Raw genomic sequence first — 19,397 nt, 5'->3', positions numbered from 1 at the left:
GAACCCGGGTCAGTCACGTGCCAGGCAAACCATCACCTCCTTGTACTATCTCTCCATTCCCTGAGGTCAGCATGAGAAGTTCTTATCATAGACCACAGTTGTAATGAGGTCTCACAAGATCTAGTTTACATAGTAGTTTAAGAATAAAAGATGGGAGACTGCTAGTTTTCATAAACTTACATCCCTTTTCCTATATTATTATTATTGGCTTGGAGTCACACCTGGCGGTGCTCAGATCTTAGTCCTGGCTCTGCACCCAAGGGTCACTCCTGGCGAGGTTCAGGGGTGGGGGGCATGTGAGACACCAGGCATCAAATTCAGGTTGGTTGTGTGCAAGGCAAACACCCTACCCACTGTACTATTGCTCTGGCCTCTCCATTAGAAAGTTTTTTTTTTCTTTTGGTTTTGGGCCACAGTTGGCAGAGCTCAGAACTTTACTCCTGGCTCAGGAATCACTCTTGGCAGTGCTTGGGGGAAAGCTTATGGGGGAATGACTCAGGGTCAGTCACACGAAAGGTGGGCGCCCCACCTGCTGAACTGGCTGATCCATCCAGCCCTTTCTCCTTTAGAACAAGGATTGCTGTATTTCCCCCTTTTTTGTAGTCATGTAGTAACTATTCTAGAAATAATGTCTCTGGTAACTACCTGTTTCCCTTTGTCAAGGCAAAAAACAGCACAACAAAAATGAGAACAGACTACTGGTTAAAGAAACTTTGGTACATCTACACAATGGAATACTATGTAGCTGTTAGAAAAGATGAAGTCATGAAATTTACATACAAGTGGTACTACATGGAAAGCATCATGCTAAGCAAAATGAGTCAGAAAGAGAGGGACAGATATAGAAAGATTGCATTCATCTGGGGAACTTAAGGTAACAAAATAGGAGACTAACACCCAAGAATAGCCAAGATAAGTACCAGGAGGTTTACTCCATGGTTTGGAGAGGCCAGTTACACATGCTAGGGGAAAAGGGACCTCAGATAGAGAAGGGAGCACCAAATAAAGGGTGTTGGGAGGATCCTCCCAGGATGGGAGAAGCATGCTGAAAGTAGACTATAGACCGAACATGACTGCCACTTAATGCCTCTTTTGCAAACCACAGCACCCAAAAGGAGAGAGAGAACAAAAGGGAATGCCCTGCCACAAAGGCAGAGTGGGATGGGGGGGGGGGGGGCTGGGGGCTGGGAGGGATACTGGGATCCATGGTGGTGGAAAATGGGCACTGGTGGAGGGATGGGTACTTAATCATTATATAATTGAAACCCAAGCACAAAAATTTGTAAGTCTACCACTGTACCTTTTGGTTTGTCACTAATAAAATTTTTTTAAAAAATGATACAATATGCAACCAGTAATACAGTCTTCATAAATAGCACAACACAGGGGCTGGAGCAATAGCACAGCAGGTAGGGCGTTTGCCTTGCACGCGGCCGACCCGGGTTCAATTCCCAGTATCCCATATGGTCCTCCGAGCACCATCAGGAGTAATTCCTGAATGAAAATCCAGGAGTAACCCCTGTGCATCGCCAGGTGTGACCCAAAAAGAAAAAAAATCCCAACACAGCATTTGTGGCTGTGCTCAAATATGACCTTAGAAAAACAAATAGCAGGGCCAGAGTCTGCTGATCCTGGCTCTAGAAAATTGTTTACCAAACTATGTTTTCGGCATTATTGACATATGGGATAACTCCACAAATAGGACTCAGCAGAGAGGAATGAATTCTTTTAATCTTTCCAACTTTATTTAAATAAATAACAGTTCGTATATTTTAACAAAGATTTCAGTGAAGTATTTTCTTTCCTTATGTATAGGGTCTAGGAATAGTTGTAAGGAATCTGCCCCCTCACTTCTATTCCCTTCGACAAGAAGGTCTTAAATGAAAATCGAGTCAAGTCCATAGAGTCATTTTTCTTCTCCTTTTAGGGAGGAAAGAGTCACTATTGCATTTAAGATCTTCATTTCCTATTGCTGTATCCCTCAGTAGTAGTAGAAGAGAACCGCAGTGATAGAAACGAAGTACTAAATCAGTAATTCTAAACATGGGTGTTGCAGCAGATCTACTAGGGAATGGCTAGGATGGCTTCAAACTTTATATTAGAGTTTATTTTTACCTCTGTGCATTACTTGAAAATGTGCTTCTTTTATGCCAAACTTTATGATCTATTTAGCTCATATTCACTCGTACTGACTTAAAAAAAAGAAAACATTTCTTGCTAGGTAGATGCACTATCAACAAATTTCTTCAATGTCTGAGAAAGAAGTAGTTTCTCTACTTTGGGGCATACTGGGGAACAAATACAGAGGATCAATCATAAGACCTTGAGCATTTGAGGAGTGTACTCTGTACCTGAGCTATGTCCTGAGTCCTTTCTCCACGTTTAAAAGGTAAAATTTTGACTTCTGTGGAATTTTTCGGTTGATAGAATTTATCTTTCAATAATTATTTCATTCCCTTCACTCTCTTCTTATTCTTGTCCTTTTATAGCACTGTAGCACTGTCCTCCCATTGTGCATCGATTTTGCTTGAGTGGGCACCAGTGACGTCTCTATTATGAGACTTGTTACTGTGTTTGGCAGATGGAATATGCCACGGAGAGCTTGGCAGGCAGGCTCTGCCATGTGGGCAGGATACTCTCAGTAGAGGAATCGAACCTGGGTTGGCCGCGTGCTGTGCTATCGCTTGTCCTTTTATAGATGTTTTAAATTTATTTGACTTTACTTAGTCACCATGGAGTTAGTTGTTCATGACTGGGTTTCAGGCATACAATGTTTTAACACCCATCTCTTCACCATTGTCCACTGCCCTCCACCATGCCCCGTCCCCACTTCTATTTGGTCAGTTTGCTTTTTTTTTTTGCCTTTTGGGTCACATCCAGTGATGCTCAGGGGTTACTCCTGGCTCATGCACTCAGGAATCACTCCTGGCAGTGCTCAGGGGACCGTATGGGATGCTGGGAATAGAATCTGGGTCAGCCACGTGCAAGGCAAATGCCCTACCCGCTGAGCTATTGCTCCAGTCCTGCCACCAGTTTGCTTTTTCAGAGGCTCCATACCTATAAATGTTTTGCACCGTTGATGAGAGGTTTTCATGTGTGACATTTTACCCACTCTCAGCTCCAGGTCCTCCTCCTGATGGAATGCTTCTATCCCTGCAGCAATGCTCCTCCACCCTCACCCACCCCGTCCTATCTCCTAGCCCCCTCGAGTAGCATGCTTCTTACTGAGGACCAATTCTCATGTTCTTTGTTTCTGTTATCTTTGGGTATTAGTTGTTTCCCCATTATGTTTCTTTATGTCTCACACAGGAGAGAAATCATTTTGTGTTGGTCTCTCTCCCGCATGATACTCTCCAGGTTCCTTCCTGCATGATACTCTTCAGGTTCTTTCTAGCACGATACAGGTGTCTTCCCATGTGATACTCTACAGGTCCCTTCCAGAATGATGCTAACCAGATCCCGCCATGTAGCAATAAATTTTATGACTTTAAATCTTTTCTAATGGCCTCGGAGTATTCCATTGTGTATAAGTATCATATTTTGTTTTTGCAGTCATCTATTCTTGGACATTGGGTTTTTTACAGATTTTGGCTATTATGGATAGAGCTGCAAGGAGCAAAGGGGTGCAAATATCTTTTCTCCATGTTCCTGATACTTCTTCTCCAGAGTCTGAATGTAATATGCCTTGATATAGAGTCTTTAGCATTTTTCTTGCTTGGGGTTCTGGAAGCGTCCTGGACCTACCTATGGTTTTAACAGTCTGTCAATAATCTTAGAAAATTCCTAGCCATTTTTCTGTTCCTTTTCTTCTCCATCTGATATTTACATTAGACATATGTTGTGCATTACATAGTTGACCCCCATTACTTGAATACTTGAATATCCTATTCCTCCTCTCTCTCTCTCTCTCTCTCTCTCTCTCTCTCTCTCTCTCTCTCTCTCTCGATGGTTTGGTTCCTCCTGATCTATCTTTAAGTTCATTGACTCTTTCCTTGACTATATTAAATCTGTTGATGAGCTCTTCAATGGCCTTATTTATTTTTTCTTATTTCTATATTTTTCTTTTGCGAGGCTCTGCCATGCATGCGGTGGAATACTCTCGGTATCTTGCCAGGCTCTCCGAGAGGGATAGAGGCTTTTGGGGTGGCCTCTAATCACCCTTGTAAGTGTTCCCATGGTTCAAACCATATTTGAACCTTATCAAATATGGTACCGCAATTCTGGAAGATAGGTTTTTAGTGTCTTATAATGTATCGCGTGGCCGGTTTGCAGCCGCGTGGTCCAGATAGCGTCCTGGAGCCGTGGTCCAGATAGCGTCCTGGGGCGTGGCGGTGGCTGGGTAGTGGAGGTAGTGGAGGTAGTGGAGGTCTGCCAGTGAGGTGAGGTATTTATCTGGCACTGGTAGGGGTAGGGTGGGTCTTCTGTGCGCAATCCAATCCCTGGGTCTCTGGTGGTTGGTGGAAGCAGACAGGGCAGAGTAGGGTGGGGGTCCTGATTTTAATTCCTTCGTCACCTGTGGTTGGTGGGAACAAGCAGAGAATCTCTGTCCTCGGGTCCGTTGAGCCTGGAGTCCAAGGTCTCAGAGTTCCGCTTATCTTGTTCTGTGGGGCTCGCAAGCTATCTGTTGTGTATTCCATATGCCAAAACCAGTGATTACAATGGGTCTCATTCCCCTGACCCTGAAGGCGTCACCAATATCGCAGCATTGAGAAGGATGAGAAAGGAGAGGCGATAAAATCTCAAGGCCGAACTAGGCTGCCACAATGAAGGAAGACAAAAATGATCGTCTGTACTTTCAGTGCACGTATGCTAGCATCAGATGCATCCATCGAGGACCTGATGGTACAAGCGCGAATGATCAAGTACGACATCATTGGTCTGACTGAGACAAGAAGGCACCAATCTCATCACGCCATTTTCAACACTGGAGAAGAATTGTTCCTCGGAACATGCGATAAAAGAGGTGTCGGAGGGATCAGTGTCCTTGTCAACACAAACTTGGCCATGAGCATTGATTCATTCGAATGCCTAACAACCTGAATCGGACATTTACATTTGAATAGATGTGGCTCACTGCCGGCAGTTTCTATCTTTGTTGTCTACGCACCAACATCCAATTATGATGAAAGAGAAATTGAGAAGTTCTACGTGGAGCTGGAGAAGTTCTATAAAGAAGACCACACCTTCTACAAGATCATTGTGGGTGATTTTAATGCCAAGATAGGACCGAGAAGATCAGCCGAAGAACTCCACATCGGGACCCATGGCCTAGAATGGAAGGAACAGGATGAGAGACTGTCTGAGTTCATCATGTCAACCAAGACCATTCATGGTAACTCCAGGTTCCAGAAGGCCGAATATAAGCGTTGAACATGGGAGTTTCCCGGTGGATAATTCCACAACGAAATAGACTACATCATATTCAATCGACAGTTTTGTCTGACGTCTCTGTTGTCCCAAAATTCCAAACAGGATTGGACCACCGTCTCCTTCGTGCAGAATTCTACTTCACAGAGTGGGGAGAAAGGACTGCAAAGTTTAAAAAGAGAACTCCTAAAACGACCACCAACTGGGAGCTTTTTGGCACTATTGCTGCAACATGGGAAGATGCCATTGTTGACAACATTGATGAGGAATACGATCGACTGGTTCAGCACCTCCATGAATGTGCGAGGAACGCCAAGAGAGAGATAGCCATAAAAAAAGCCTGTCTTCGAAAACTCTTGAGCTTATTCGCCAACATGGTTTGGCACATGCCTCAGGCAACTGCAAGTGTACGTCCGAGCTCGCAAAGCAGTGCAGAGATGCGATCAAGGAAAACCTCAAAGAGAGAAGAGCAGAAGTGCTGATAGATGCGGCAGAAGCCAGGAAAAGTATTCGTTACGCCTGCCTGTCCTTCGCCAACTACAAGACCAAGATGACTGCCCTCCGACGTCCTGATGGATCTATCACATCTTCAGAAGGGCAATGGAGAAGATTATCCAGGGAGAAGATTATCCATGACTTCTACTCAAATCTCTTCGATAGCCATGTCCACCTGCTGACACACCAAATTCCACAGGATGAATATGTTGTTCCCTTTCGAAACCCAATACGCCATTTTTTCAGTAAAGAAACGAATAGCACCAGGCCCAGACAAGGTCAGACCTGAACACCTGAAGAACCTGCCGTCAGTACTCATCAATACACTGGCTTGGCTCTTCACACAATACCTGTCTGAATGCATGGTTCCGTCCCAATGGAAAACCAGCAGGACTGTACTACTGTACAAGAAGGGAGACATCCACGACATTGGTAACTATCGCCCAATCTGCCTATTGTCTGTCATCTACAAGTTGTTCACTCGAGTCATCCTGAATAGGATTGGCCAGACACTAGATGAAGGACAACCAAGCAAGCAAGCCGGGTTCTGCAAAGGATTCAGCACCATCGACCATATCCACACGATAACCAAGCTCATTGAGGTTTCTCGGGAGTTCAAGATGCCGCTCTAACGTTCATTGATTTAAAGAAGGCCTTTGATTCTGTTGAGACGGAAGCGGTCATTGAAGCCCTAGCCAATCAGGGCATTCAAACTCAATACATCAGGATCTTTTGTGAGCTGTATTACGCATTTACTACTAGGATCTCACCATTCTACGAAGAAGTGATCGTTGATGTCAAGAGAGGGGTTCGACAGGGTGATACCATTTCACCGAAACTCTTCAGTGCCACCCTCGAGAACATCATGCGATGACTAGAATGGGAAGGAATGGGAGTGAAGATAGATAGTCGGCAACTACACCACCTCCGTTTTGCTGATGACATTGTTTTAATAACACCAAACATTAGCCAAGCAGCACAAATGCTGGCCGACTTTGACCGTGAGTGTGGAAAGGTAGGACTACAGCTGAATCTTACGAAGACAATGTTTATGAGAAACAGCCTCGTTCCTGACGCCCCATTCGCTCTCAACGGAACAACCATCTCTGAATGCAACAGCTATGTGTACCTAGGTCGAGAAGTCAACATGACAAATGACCTGGCACCCGAGCTGTGCAGGAGGAAGAGAGAGGCTTGGAACGCCTTCAAGAGAGTCAAAGAAATAGCTAAGAGAACGAAGAATTTCCGGCTCTGGGCACATCTCTTTGATTCCACCATTCTTCCTGCATTAACATATGCCTCAGAGACCTGGGCCCTATGCAAACAGGATGAGAATGCTATTCGGGTCTCCCAAAGAGGAATTGAAAGAGCTATGCTTGGAGTATCATGTTTCACTCAAAGGAGAGAAAGAATCCGGGAGTTTGACCTCCATCAAGGATACCTCCGTCAATGATCAAGAATCAGGGATGCTGTCTCGTTTGCCAAGGCATCAAAAATCAGATGGGCTTGTCACGTAATGAGATTTAGAGATGACCACTGGACTAGAGCCATTACTGACTGGATTTCACCGAATGTCAAAAGACCGCATGGCCGCCCACCTACCAGATGGTCAGACTTCTTCATCAAGATCATGAACGATTGGTTTGAGGCTCTTTGTGTTCCTGGAACAAACAGACGCCATTGGGCTACACTAGCACACGGTAGGGACGAATGGAGACATTACTGGTGCCTGCTCGAGCAAATGGATGATTAACGGGAAGTCAAGTGATCAAGTGATCAAGTGATATTTTTCTTTTGACTATTTTCTTGAATTTCTACTTCTATTTATATTAGTCATCTGTTTTTCTGTGTTGCTCAACTTTTCCATTAGAAATCCTAACTTACCATATTTTCTTCCTTTAAATATTTTTTTGTTGCTTTTTGGGTCACCCCCAGAAGTACTCAGGGGTTACTCCTGGATCTGCACTTAGGTATTACTCCTAGTAGTTCTTGGGGGATCATATGGGATTTTTGGGAATTTCAACCCATTACAAGGTAAATGCCCTACCCTCTGTTCTATCCTTTATTCCCCCATATTTTATAGATTTGGGAGCTAATATCTGGCAGTGCTTGGGGGATACTCCCAGACTGGTGCTCAAGGTACTAGATGGTGCCAGGGATCCAACCTGGGGCTCCCACATACAAAGCTTATGCCCAGTCCACTAAGCAATTCCTCTGGCATCATTGTTATTTTTAAGTTTTTGGTCTGATGACTTCATTTTGAATCTTGTTCTAGTGTTTATCAGGCTGTGTTTTCTTGGCTCTTAGTTTGCCTTGTAAATTTTTTGAGAACTAGAAACTGTATTAGGTAAAAGGAACTTCAGTAAATAGGTGTTTCGGGTAAAAAATTTGTTAATTGGTTTGTTTACTCTTCTGTGGTTGTATTAGAGGCTATTGTTTTGGTCTGCCCTTTTTTTTTATAATTTATTTCTTTATTGAATCACTGTGGGAAAAGTTACAGAGCTTTCAGGCTTAGGTTTCAGTCATGTAAATATCAAACACATTTCCCTTTACCAATACTTATTTTTACCCGCAAACCCCAATAGAACCCCACCTCCCACCCCTCCCAATTCCTGTGAGGCAGATGAGTTCTAGTTAACACTCTATCTACTAGATTTATAGTTAAAATAAAAGATGCACCATTATTATTTAGAGTTTACGACTCCCCCCCCCCCAAATCAGACATGCTGAAAAAGCATTGTGAAATGATTTGCTTTCTACAGCTGGGTTTAAGAATTAAATGATGTCGCGTGGCCACTATTGTGGCCGCGCGGTTTTGGATTTCTGCTATTTTACTTATTAACCCTGGAAGTATTTCTATTAAAAGTTAGAGAGTTAAGAGATTGGTTTCTGTGCTCTGGATTCGTGGCCGTGCCAGAGAGCCGCTCGTGGGGGGCAACTGGTGACCTCGGTAGGGCGTGAAGGACGGACCGGAACGCCCCCCTTCCCATGAGGTCCCTGCCGCTCCCACCCCCGGCTCAAACCTGCCACCATCTTTCTTTCCAGAGAGGCCAGGGCGAATTGAGCAACACCCTTTCCCCTCCGGGCAGGCATGCTGAGGTCTGCTCTGTTGTTACAGGTTTTTCCTTTAACAGGGTCTCAACCTTGTAGTTTTGCTTTGTTTGCTTTTTGGAGAGACACACCTAGTGGTGCTCAGAGCTCACAGGAGTCACTCCTGGTGGTACTTGGGGGATCAGATGTAGAACCTGGGACCAGGAACCAAACCCAAGTTGGTTGTGCACTACCCCCTGTACTATCTCTTCGACCCCACAATTTGTAGTTATTAAAGCAGTGATCCCTCTATTATGTGATGTGGTGGTCAGATTGCAGGGGAGGAAGAATTCTGTACAGTTAAAAGAAACTAGTGTTAGCTATTTCCCTCGCCCCTTTATGTCAGATTCTGGTCAAGTAATTCCTCTGGAGGACAAATTTTTATTTTTTTCCTTAGGAGACTGGGACTCTTTCGGCATCAGAAACGTTATTTATTCCCTCCTCATGGGAAAGAACGAGACATTTTTCCTAGATCATTTTTTTAGTCTTTATTTATTTATTTATTTATTTAGGGCTTTTGGGCCACAGCTGGTAGTGCTCAGGGATTACTCCAGGCTCTGAGATCAGGGATCACTAGTTCTTTATTTATTTATTTATTTATTTAGGGCTTTTGGGCCACAGCTGGTAGTGTTCAGGGATTACTCCAGGCTCTGAGATCAGGGATCACTTCTGGCAGTTCTTAATGAACCAGATATGGTGCTGGGATGGAACCTGGGTCAGCCTTGTGCAAGAGAAGCACCCTACCTGCTGTACTATTACTCTGGAACTTAGTCTTTTGATTTTATACTATGTTTTTTGTTTCGTTTGGGGGCCACACCTGTCCATGCTCAGAGCTTATTCCTCGCTCTGTGCTCTGGGGTCACCACATTATCACCAGTATTCCCATCTCCTTCTCCCAAGGACCCCAGGGGCACCTCCCTTTCAAGCTCCCTCTATTATCTTTTTAAAATCACTAATCTTTCAGTGATTTGACTTTAAATTTGTTGGATTTTTACGTTATTTCCTTTTCCTTTCCAATAGTGCAATGGTGTAGCCAACGTTTTGAAAACAAAGTTCTTCAGATAGGCCCAGCAGTGCCCATCCACACCCATCCATGCTTGTCCGACATATAAACAGCCCAGCTCACAGCTCCTGGAGCACAGAGTACACACAGCTAGGCCAAATTTCACAGTACTGACAGCTCAGTAGGAGCATAGCAAACTGATGGGAAAGTTTTGTAGAAGCCCACCAAGTTCAGTGAGCAAAATTAGTAACACAGAAGGCTCCACCAGCACCCACCAGCTCAGTAAATCCTCAGACAGTGACTTTAATAACAACATTGTGAGATATAACAATGATCACAAATTGAACTTCTATTGATCCAGTTTCTGATCATTCCATTTGCCATTTTGTTGTAACAAGGAAAAGGAAGTACACTTGTTTGTGCCTTCTAAGGGGGCAGGCTTGGGGTGGGGGAGTGGGAGACTGGGGACAGTGGTGGAGGGAAGGTCACACTGGTGGTGGGATTAATGTTGGGACAATGAATGTCTGAAATAATTTGTATTATAATTACTTTATTGTATAATCTGTTTTTTTTCTTTTTGGGTCACACCCGGCAATGCACAGGGGTTATTCCTGGCTCTGCACTCAGGAATTACTCCTGGCGGTGCTCAGGGGACCATATGGGATGCTGGGAATTGAACTCAGGTCAGCCGCGTGCAAGGCAAACGAACTACACGCTGTGCTATCACTCTGGTCCCTGTTGTATAATCTTTAGGGGCAGCCGAGGGGGCCCCTGACGCTCTTTCCCTAGCTGCCCGTGGTCGGGGTGGGCCCGGGATGCTCCCCCAGCCAGGGTGGCCTGGGCCATAGGGCAGATGGTGGACGAAACAAGGGCCAAGCTGGTTGATTGATCAGATGCCATTTATTCCATTCTCCCACGTGCCTGCCCCAGTCTCTCTGAGCCTCCTATTCTAGTCTCATACTGCCCCTAATTCCCATCTTCTGTCTCTCCTGCTCATCTCTCCATGCTCGATCTCGCAACCCGGGGTCTCTCTCTCTACGTGCCTGCTCCTGTATTCTTCTTCTACATTCTTCTCTCTCTGTCCCCCTGCTTGCCTCTCCGCGGTCCATCTTGCCACCCTGCTCTCTCTCTTCTCTCCAACTCTCTTGTCTCTCAGCACTCTTGGTCCACACTGCACCCAGTCAGGCAGCAAAATCAACATAAGAAAGCCCTTCCTGAAGGCCCACCAAGTTCAAAGGGAACAAACACCACCTAAAAGGTATTCCAAAGCTCTTCCTAACTGGCCAGGCTAAATACCTCTTAAGGTGTTTTTCTCTCTTCCTCAGTCCAATAACTCTATCAACATCTTAATTGACATTTACATCTTAATTCTAGTTATTTTTGTATGGACACAGTAAGAGATAACATTAAGGCTTGTAGGGCAGCTCTCCTGGGAACATCTTGCCACAGACTCAGACTACAGCGCTCAGGCCAGATTAATCATTCCTAACCCTAGCAGGGTCTGAATCTAGTTATTACTTTTTGTATCATGACAGCATTTGTCCATGACCAAGCTCTTAACTTATAGTTAAGCATTATGGCACTTTGTCCAGGCCCATCTCAATGCCAGGGTAGCACATAGCTTACTGCTTGCTCTGGTTCCATCCAGTCCCTCCTTGGGACCCTGCTTTTGGGGTGCTAGGAAGTAAAGGCAGCTGAGGCTTAAGTGGAGAGAACAGATGGCCAGGAGGAAAATATCACTGAGAGTCAATTAACTCTCACATTACAAAAGCATAGCATTTACTGTCTTCTTGTCCATACAAAAAGGACATTGCTCTGAATAAACTATGGAAAGGATTTAGAAGAGAAAAACAATATTTACAAGTCAACAGAGCACAAAGAAAGAAGTTACAAATAAACACAGAGGAATGGGAGCACTGTAATGGGAGCAACCCAATAAACCTAAACTATGCAGGAAGGACAAGAACAGTGTTATACTACACTTTGTAAATCAGTATTTGAATAAAAAGAAAACGTAAACAAAAAACAGGGCCCCTAGAACTGGTGGAAAGTGAAAGGCATGGCCTTGATTCACCAATGGTGCCAGTCACGTGTCTGACCCCATATCCTTAGTAGGACTCCAGCTAGAATACTAACAATGTGTGCTGCAAAGCTTGCCTTGAAAACTCTCCATAAAGAGCAGGCTTTTACTTTAGGGGTGCCTATGCACTGAGAATAGGGGAATACGAAGACCCTAGATATTTTGAATCTTGCTGTGAACTCACTCTTATCCTGAAGACTCCCAAAGCCACTATAATCAACCAACAGAGTGATGAGAAACAGCAGTTTGGCTCAGGTCAGTTCATAGAATGAATCTTACCGGTTCATGCCAAAGTTTGTTTTGAAAAACTTCTTTAAAATTCTTTTTTCATGACAAAGCTCAGGCTTATATATCTATAACTATCACCCTCATTATCAGATTGAAATAACAGACACTCCCTTGTGTTGAGTGTTCAGTTCAGTCGTGACTCTGGTTACAAGTGGCCTCTACACCACGCTTGTTTTTGTGCCTGGCTCCTTGGCTTCCAGGCTCCTGGCCAAGTATGGCCAGGTCTAAGTGGGTCCTAATACTGGAATTCCCTTTCATTTCCCTTGACTCTCTCCCTGTTGTTCATGCCAAAGGGAAAAAATAGACACCCAACTTACAAATACCCTATTCAAAATCGCTTCTCCAAAGTACCCATGGAGGCACATTCCCTGAGAATTCAAAACAATAGCGAAGCAGGAAAGTTGTGGGTTGGGTTGGGGGTGTGGCCGAGTGGTACAATGCATGTCTTGCATGCATCATGTTCAGCGTTCAATTCCTCGCACAGAGAGAGAGAGAGAGAGAGAGAGAGAGAGACAGACAGACAGACAGACAGACAGACCAAAACCCAGTAAAGCCTTACTACAGCTTTAATCATTCTTCTCAACTAAAACGACAGGATCTTCTTATCAGAGATATAAAAAAACGTAAAAAACAGTAAAAACAAACAAACAAAAAAAAACCACTGCCCAAAAGGGGGCAAGAACATGGGTGCATTCATTTGCATAAAGTGTGATTTATCACAAGCAACCTATCACACACTAAAAATGCACCCGTCTTTCCTCTCTCCTCCCACCCCTACTTTTACACAATCCGTTATTAGGAAAAAAAAAACAAAACTATCAACTTGATCTTGAACATTTATTTCTTGCCAGGTATTAGAAAATGTGGAATATCCTATTCCCGGGGCTGGAGAGATGGTACAGCAGAGAAGGCGCTTGCCTTGCATACAGGCAACCTAGGTTCCATCCCCGGCACTCCATAGGATCCCCCAAGCCATGCCAGGAGTAATCCCTTAGCACTGCCGGGTGTGGTCCAAATTTTTTTTAATGAAAAAATCCTATTTATCAAATCATAGCCTCATAGAGACAGAAAGGAGATGTTTGAGAAAGAGTTGGCTTAGTGATTGGATGATCACTACATTTCTATCCTCACATCCAAACAGATCTGTCCTAGATTTGTACTAAATGATCCAAATGGCTGAAATCTGAAGCTCAGTACTACTAAAAATACTTACTTGCGGCCGGAGAGATACCACAGGAGTTTAGGGACTTGCCTTGTACACAGCTGACTCTGGGTTTGGTCCGTGGCCCCGCACATGCTACCCTGAGAACCGCCAGCAATGACCCCTAGTATCGAGCCAGGAGTGAAGTCCTGAGCACAGCCAGAAAATACCCAGAATACAAACAAAAGATTGACTTCCCTGATACAATCCTTGTGGTCTTGATGCCTATCAGCATTTTAGAAATGCAGAATCTCAACTGATTCCAATTCTATCAAAAAACATAATATGCATTTATAAAAATATCCAGATAACTCAGATTACATTAAAGTTTGTACTATGTATGCAAGACAGAGCCATTATTCTATAAGGTGCATTTAAATGTGAATTGTAGCAGCTTACATGGTGAAAACCCTACGAGTCTTTGATTAAAAACTTGCATGTCCTTGACTAATCATTCTGTCTTTGGGAACCCTACCTGATAGAAACAAAACACATGTAAAAATTTATTTATGTGTAATGATGAGTTTATTGTAACAATGCTAATAATAGCAACAAGGAACAAATGAAAGGAAGGAGGGAGAGTGAGAAGGAAAAGAGAAAAGAGATGTAAGCCTGGAACCAAAGCAAATGTCCACCTAAAAGGGAAGAGATGAAGCTGGATTTACAGCAAAGCGGGTAGAGTGTTTGCTTTGCACGTGGCCAATCCAGATTCGATTCCCAACATCCCATATAGTTCCCTGAGCACCGCCAGGGGTAATTCCTGAGTGCAGAGCCAGGAGTAACCCCTGTGCATCGCCGGGTGTGACCCAAAAAGAAAATAAGAATAATAAAAAAATAATAAAAGGGAAGAGATGAGTAAGCGATGGTCAGTGGTTAATGGATCAGAACCATTGAATAAATTAAAAAGAATAAATTAAAGCCGAACTAGTATATTTAAAGTGCTTTGCATTGTTAAGTGAAAAAAAAAAGTACAGGAAAAGTGTGTATATAACCATTTTTGCAAAATAATGGCAACCCATCTATAAATATATGTGCATGTGTGGGATGACCTGAGCAAGTTAAAAAAAAAGTAGAAGATAGGTATTATAACTAGGTAATGCAAGAGCTAGCAAAACAAGAAAAATGAAAATGTAACAACTCCAGAAGGACACAAATCCCCCAAAGTGGACTGATGTCACGTTAGCATTTACATAAGGATACTGATACACTTAAATCAACTTAATACATCTGAAAACCAAGAACTATAGAAAGAAAATACCTTAAGGGTAGAGAGCTAACACAGGGGTTAAGCACTGTCTCATATGCATCAAACCCTGGTTCAAATCCCTGGTGCTGCACAGGGTCCCCCAAGCACTACCAGTCGTGATCCCAGAACACGGAGCCCAGAATGCTGTACCTGAGCACAGCCCGTATGCCCGGCCTCCCCGCCGCCCCGCCCCCCCACCAGCCACTAATCTCCCCTCGCCCCACTTAAAAAAAAAAGACTTTATTCGAACAAACCAGAAAATCAATTCTCTTCCTAAGATGCTTCTGAGACAAAACTGTTTCAGTGACCGACTATCAGGATGCTGAACTTGCTTTAAGAGCCTCTTCCGGTGTGTAATTCTGCCCCAGATTCCTCTTGGGTGCATCACCGGACACTAGCAAGCTCTTGCATCTGAAACCCATACTGAGCGCAGGTCCGGGCAACCCTGGCTGCAAGCACAGGAAAGCAAAGACCAGAGCGAGCCCAGGTCTACCCCATTTTGCCTGTGGATAAGGGCTGCGGTTGACCACGGTGGCAATCTCAGAAAAAAGGAAAGCTACTTAAGTCTAACTTTTCATACCTGTTGAGGCTTACTGATTTATCAAGTCCCCTACAACTGAAATCAGATTTCTTTTTTCCTACTGGGTACCTAGAATTCAATGCTTTTCTTTTACCCCCAGCCCCTTGGGGTAAATGCTAGAATTCTAGACAGTGAGCCCGTCAGGATAGCCTTGGTATGTGTCGGCCTTTTTGTTGGGGGTTCCCCAACCGCAGAACTCTCAAGATTGTCCCGGCACAAATAGGTGGCAGCAGGGTTTGAACCTGTGCTTGTTCGTGAGCAGTTTATGCCACTGAGGCATCTTTGGGTCCCTCGCCTTCCAGCTTTCTACTTAAGACACCCTATGTCCCTGGGCAGCAAGATGGCAGCTGCCTCGGAGCTTTTTGGAAAGCCATGAATGAGCCGGTGGTGATGGGGCAACTGCAACCTCATGGGAAGGGGGGCGTTCCCGGCTTGTCCTTCATGCCTTACTGAGGTCACAAGTTGCCCCCTCGAGCAGCTCTACCGCATGGCCATGGCTCCAGATCCACAGAAACCAATCTCGTAATTATCTGGCTCTTGGCAGAAATCCCTCCAGGCTTAATAAGTAAAATATCAGAAATCAAAAATTGCATTGCTGCGATATGCTTCTCATAATCAGGTGTAGAAAACAAATTATTTCACAATGCTTTTTCAACAGCTCTGATTGTTGGGTGTAAACTCTAAACAATAATGGTGCATCTATCGTCGAAATAATGAATTTAATCAAAGAAGATAGAGAATTAAGTAGAATTCATCTCCCTCACAGGCATTGGGAGGGATGGGAGAGGGGTATATTGGGGTTCTTGGTGGTGAAAAATAAGTACTGGTAAAGGGAAAGGTGTTTGATCATTGCATGACCAAGACTTAAACCTGAAAGCTTTGTAACTTTTCCCACAGTGATTCAATAAATAAATACCAAAAAAAAAAAAAAAAGTGAACTCTTGCCCTGAAAAAAAAAAACTATCACTAAAAAAAAAAAAAAGAAGACACCCTATGCCTCATTGGGTCTTGGACTTTCCTCTACCTGAACCCATTAACCTAAAAGATGCAAGCAAACCAAAAATTTTATTTTCCCTAGATTGCCAAACACATCCAACACAAAATAACAAAGTATATAAAAGCTAGTCATTTGTCATAAAGAGAATGCGGAAATGTTCATTTTTCCTCCACCAATTAAATACTTGTCCAGTGAACAAGCTCCAAAATTCTGGCAGATACCTCAAGAGTGTCACCCATAGCATTGGTCTGAGGAAATGAGGAGGAACTATTCAACCAGCAGAAAAACGATTATTGAGAACTTGGTGTGTCATTCTGAGGGTCTGCTGTGGAGCCAAACCCTTGACTCGTGAACAGGGTGATTGTGTAACCAAACCACGCGTGCACCTACTCCCCTTCTAACACTGCCTCTCGCCCGTGTAACACAGGCTCTACGAACACACCCACGATCTCAGCCTGTTCCTCTTCAATGACACGCTGCTTATTTCCAGTCGGGGCACGTCTCACACTCCATTTGAAAGGACTTCAAAGTCAACCTACCAGTTCATTGCATCGGTCGCCCTTCAGAGGTTGCTCATAGAAGATATTCCAGATTCCAAATGTATGTTTTTCAAGTGTTAAATATATGTAGAAAGGTGTAGTCTACAAAGTTTAGCAATAGAAAACCAAGACAACTCCAATTGTTAACTTGCTAATTCTAGTATGGTATGAGAATTACACTACCATAAATTTCCATCTACTCCTGAAATAGAAAGGAAAAAGAAAAGAACTGCTGGGAGGCACCCTTACCATTAGAAAACAGTCTTTAAAAATCACAGGTGTGAGCCCTGAGCACTGCAGCTCTGTTGTTCCAAACCAAACTCACAGGGGGTATGATGGTACATACCAGGTCCTCTGAAACAGTCTGACATGAGTTGGAGTTCTTAACTACAATATATATTACTTGTGGGTGTTATGATTTTAATTCTTTCTCTATTACTTTTCCATTCTACTAGGATGAAATGATTACTGACCTGACTGTACTGTTCCTTGATATTTAAGCCGGTATAGTCCTATCAAAGCAGCATATTTGCAAAGGCTGCTGAATATCTTACACATTTAATTCATAGTAGCCTCAGTAGAAACCTCACATTATAAAAAGAAATTTTACTCAAACCTATTAATGTTTTAAATTTTTATCTTATACTCCACCTCCTAAGCTTTATATATATATATATATATATATATATATATATATATGTATTTTTTTTCTTTTTGGGTCACAACCAGAGATGCTCAGGGGTTACTCCTGGCTCCTAGCGGTGGTTGGGATATGGGATACTGGGGATTGAACCTGGGTCGGCCATGTGCAAGGCAAACACTCTACCCACTGTACTGTTGCTTTGGCCCTCCTCCTAAGCTTCAAAGTATCCATATAGCTTTTCTATGTTAGATTGGACAATCGGGCAGTAACATCTCTTATGTAAGTATCTTTCATGCCACTTAAAGAAGGGCTTGAGGTTAAAGCTGGAGTCAAGAAACATTTAAGTACTGGATCCCATTAGCTTCAGCCCCATCTTAAATCTACACCTGAGAAATAATGAACATAGGATAGGAACGTTTCCATCCAGAAGATGATGCCAGGTACTAATCTTTAGCCATTTGGTACACTTAGAATGTAACGTCTCTATCAGCCCTTCTTAATCAACTGTGTCCTGTTTCCAAAGTACTGCTATGTAACTGAATCGACTGCAGGCATCCAGGGAAGTCATTGGCTTAATTCTGCCATATTAAGACTGTCTTGATATGTCTCTTTATTTATAGAACTAGTTGTTAAGACTTTAAATGATTCTATTTGCTTTCGGAGTAGCCAAGGACAAAATTGGACAAGCCAATATTGTCCTTTTTAAGTCTTGTAATTGCTAAGATGAAACTAATATACATTTGAAGTTAGGTTTGAGTTAGTCATTTCAGGCAGTAGTAGTGTAAGCTGGGTTTGTTCTTGAATGTCTTTACAGATATCAAGAATGCATTTATTCTTCAAGGCCCAAAGAGTGAATGGATTTGTGCTACGGAGGCTGTGGATGATAAATTCCTGTGGCTATCAGCACTTCAAAACGCAATCCGGAGTAGTATGGAGAAGTGAGGGTGGACTCAGACATAATGGTGCAGACCTTCGCTGGCAAACAGATACCATTGGTTGTTTTTCTGCTCCAGAACGTTTGGCCAGCAGAATTACGTTATGGATGGCAGGAAGATGAACGAGGAGTGCCACCGTAACCATCCTCTCTGCTTAACTATAATTTTGAGTCCAGAAGTTTGTACCATTTCCACTGGTACTTAATTAAGACAGACAATGATTATTTGACAAAATTTAGAACAAGCAGAGGGCTGGTGAGATAGGACAGCAGGCAGGGTGCTTGCATTCTATGTATGCAGCCAACCGGGGTTCGATCCCTTGCATTGCACATGCCGGGTGTGGCCCAGACATGCCCTCCTGTCCCTACATTCCCCCAAACAAAACAAACTCCAACAAGTCGATTTTGTATTTGAAGTTTTGCTTTGTGATCTAATGAAAAATAAAATCAGAACCAAGTTTCTTAGTCTAGAGACATATTTTTAATTGGAAAATTTACTAAGCATCTAATATTTTCACGAATGATTTAAAAAATGTATAGCATAGATGGCAACTTACTCAAAACATGTTGCAAATACTCTTCATATAAATGTGCTTCAAGAGAGCATAGGAACGAGCCACCACACTAAAAAGTTTCTCTGTAATTTTTGTGTTCTTTGGTTGCAAAATTAAATTCCCGGAGCTTCCAAATTAGGAGCTTTGTAAGTTAATGGCACTATTAGCACAGAAGGTGATTCGGCAGGGAAAAACAGTTTAGAAAAACAAATGAGTGAAAATAAAACTTCAGTTAATTAAATTAAGAAATTGACACAACTCTTTTAAAGCAAAGGAATAGCGAAGTGTCAAGTAGTTTTCTGGGTCTTTAAAATCTTCATTTAATTCATTAATATGGGGATTACAAGAGTGCTAAGGATGGAACCTGGGTTGGCTGTGGG

At 43.2% G+C, this 19,397-nt stretch overlaps 1 protein-coding gene across 1 annotated transcript in view; it reads left to right on the top strand.

The window, feature by feature from the left end:
• ECT2L (epithelial cell transforming 2 like) overlaps window positions 1–18,471 on the top strand; it is an 89,880-nt gene extending 71,409 nt beyond the window's left edge. The window contains 2 exon segments of the mRNA XM_056126288.1: window positions 16,775–16,947; window positions 18,344–18,471. Coding sequence (XP_055982263.1) covers window positions 16,775–16,947; window positions 18,344–18,471 — 301 coding nt within the window.
• Window positions 18,472–19,397: the final 926 nt, after the last annotated feature.

This window comes from Sorex fumeus, unplaced genomic scaffold (assembly GCF_029834395.1).
Source record: "Sorex fumeus unplaced genomic scaffold, SorFum_2.1 ptg000061l, whole genome shotgun sequence".
NCBI classification, from domain to species: domain Eukaryota; kingdom Metazoa; phylum Chordata; class Mammalia; order Eulipotyphla; family Soricidae; genus Sorex; species Sorex fumeus.
The sequence above is the reverse complement of the archived record's forward strand: the minus strand, read 5'-3'. Positions and strand labels throughout refer to the sequence as shown.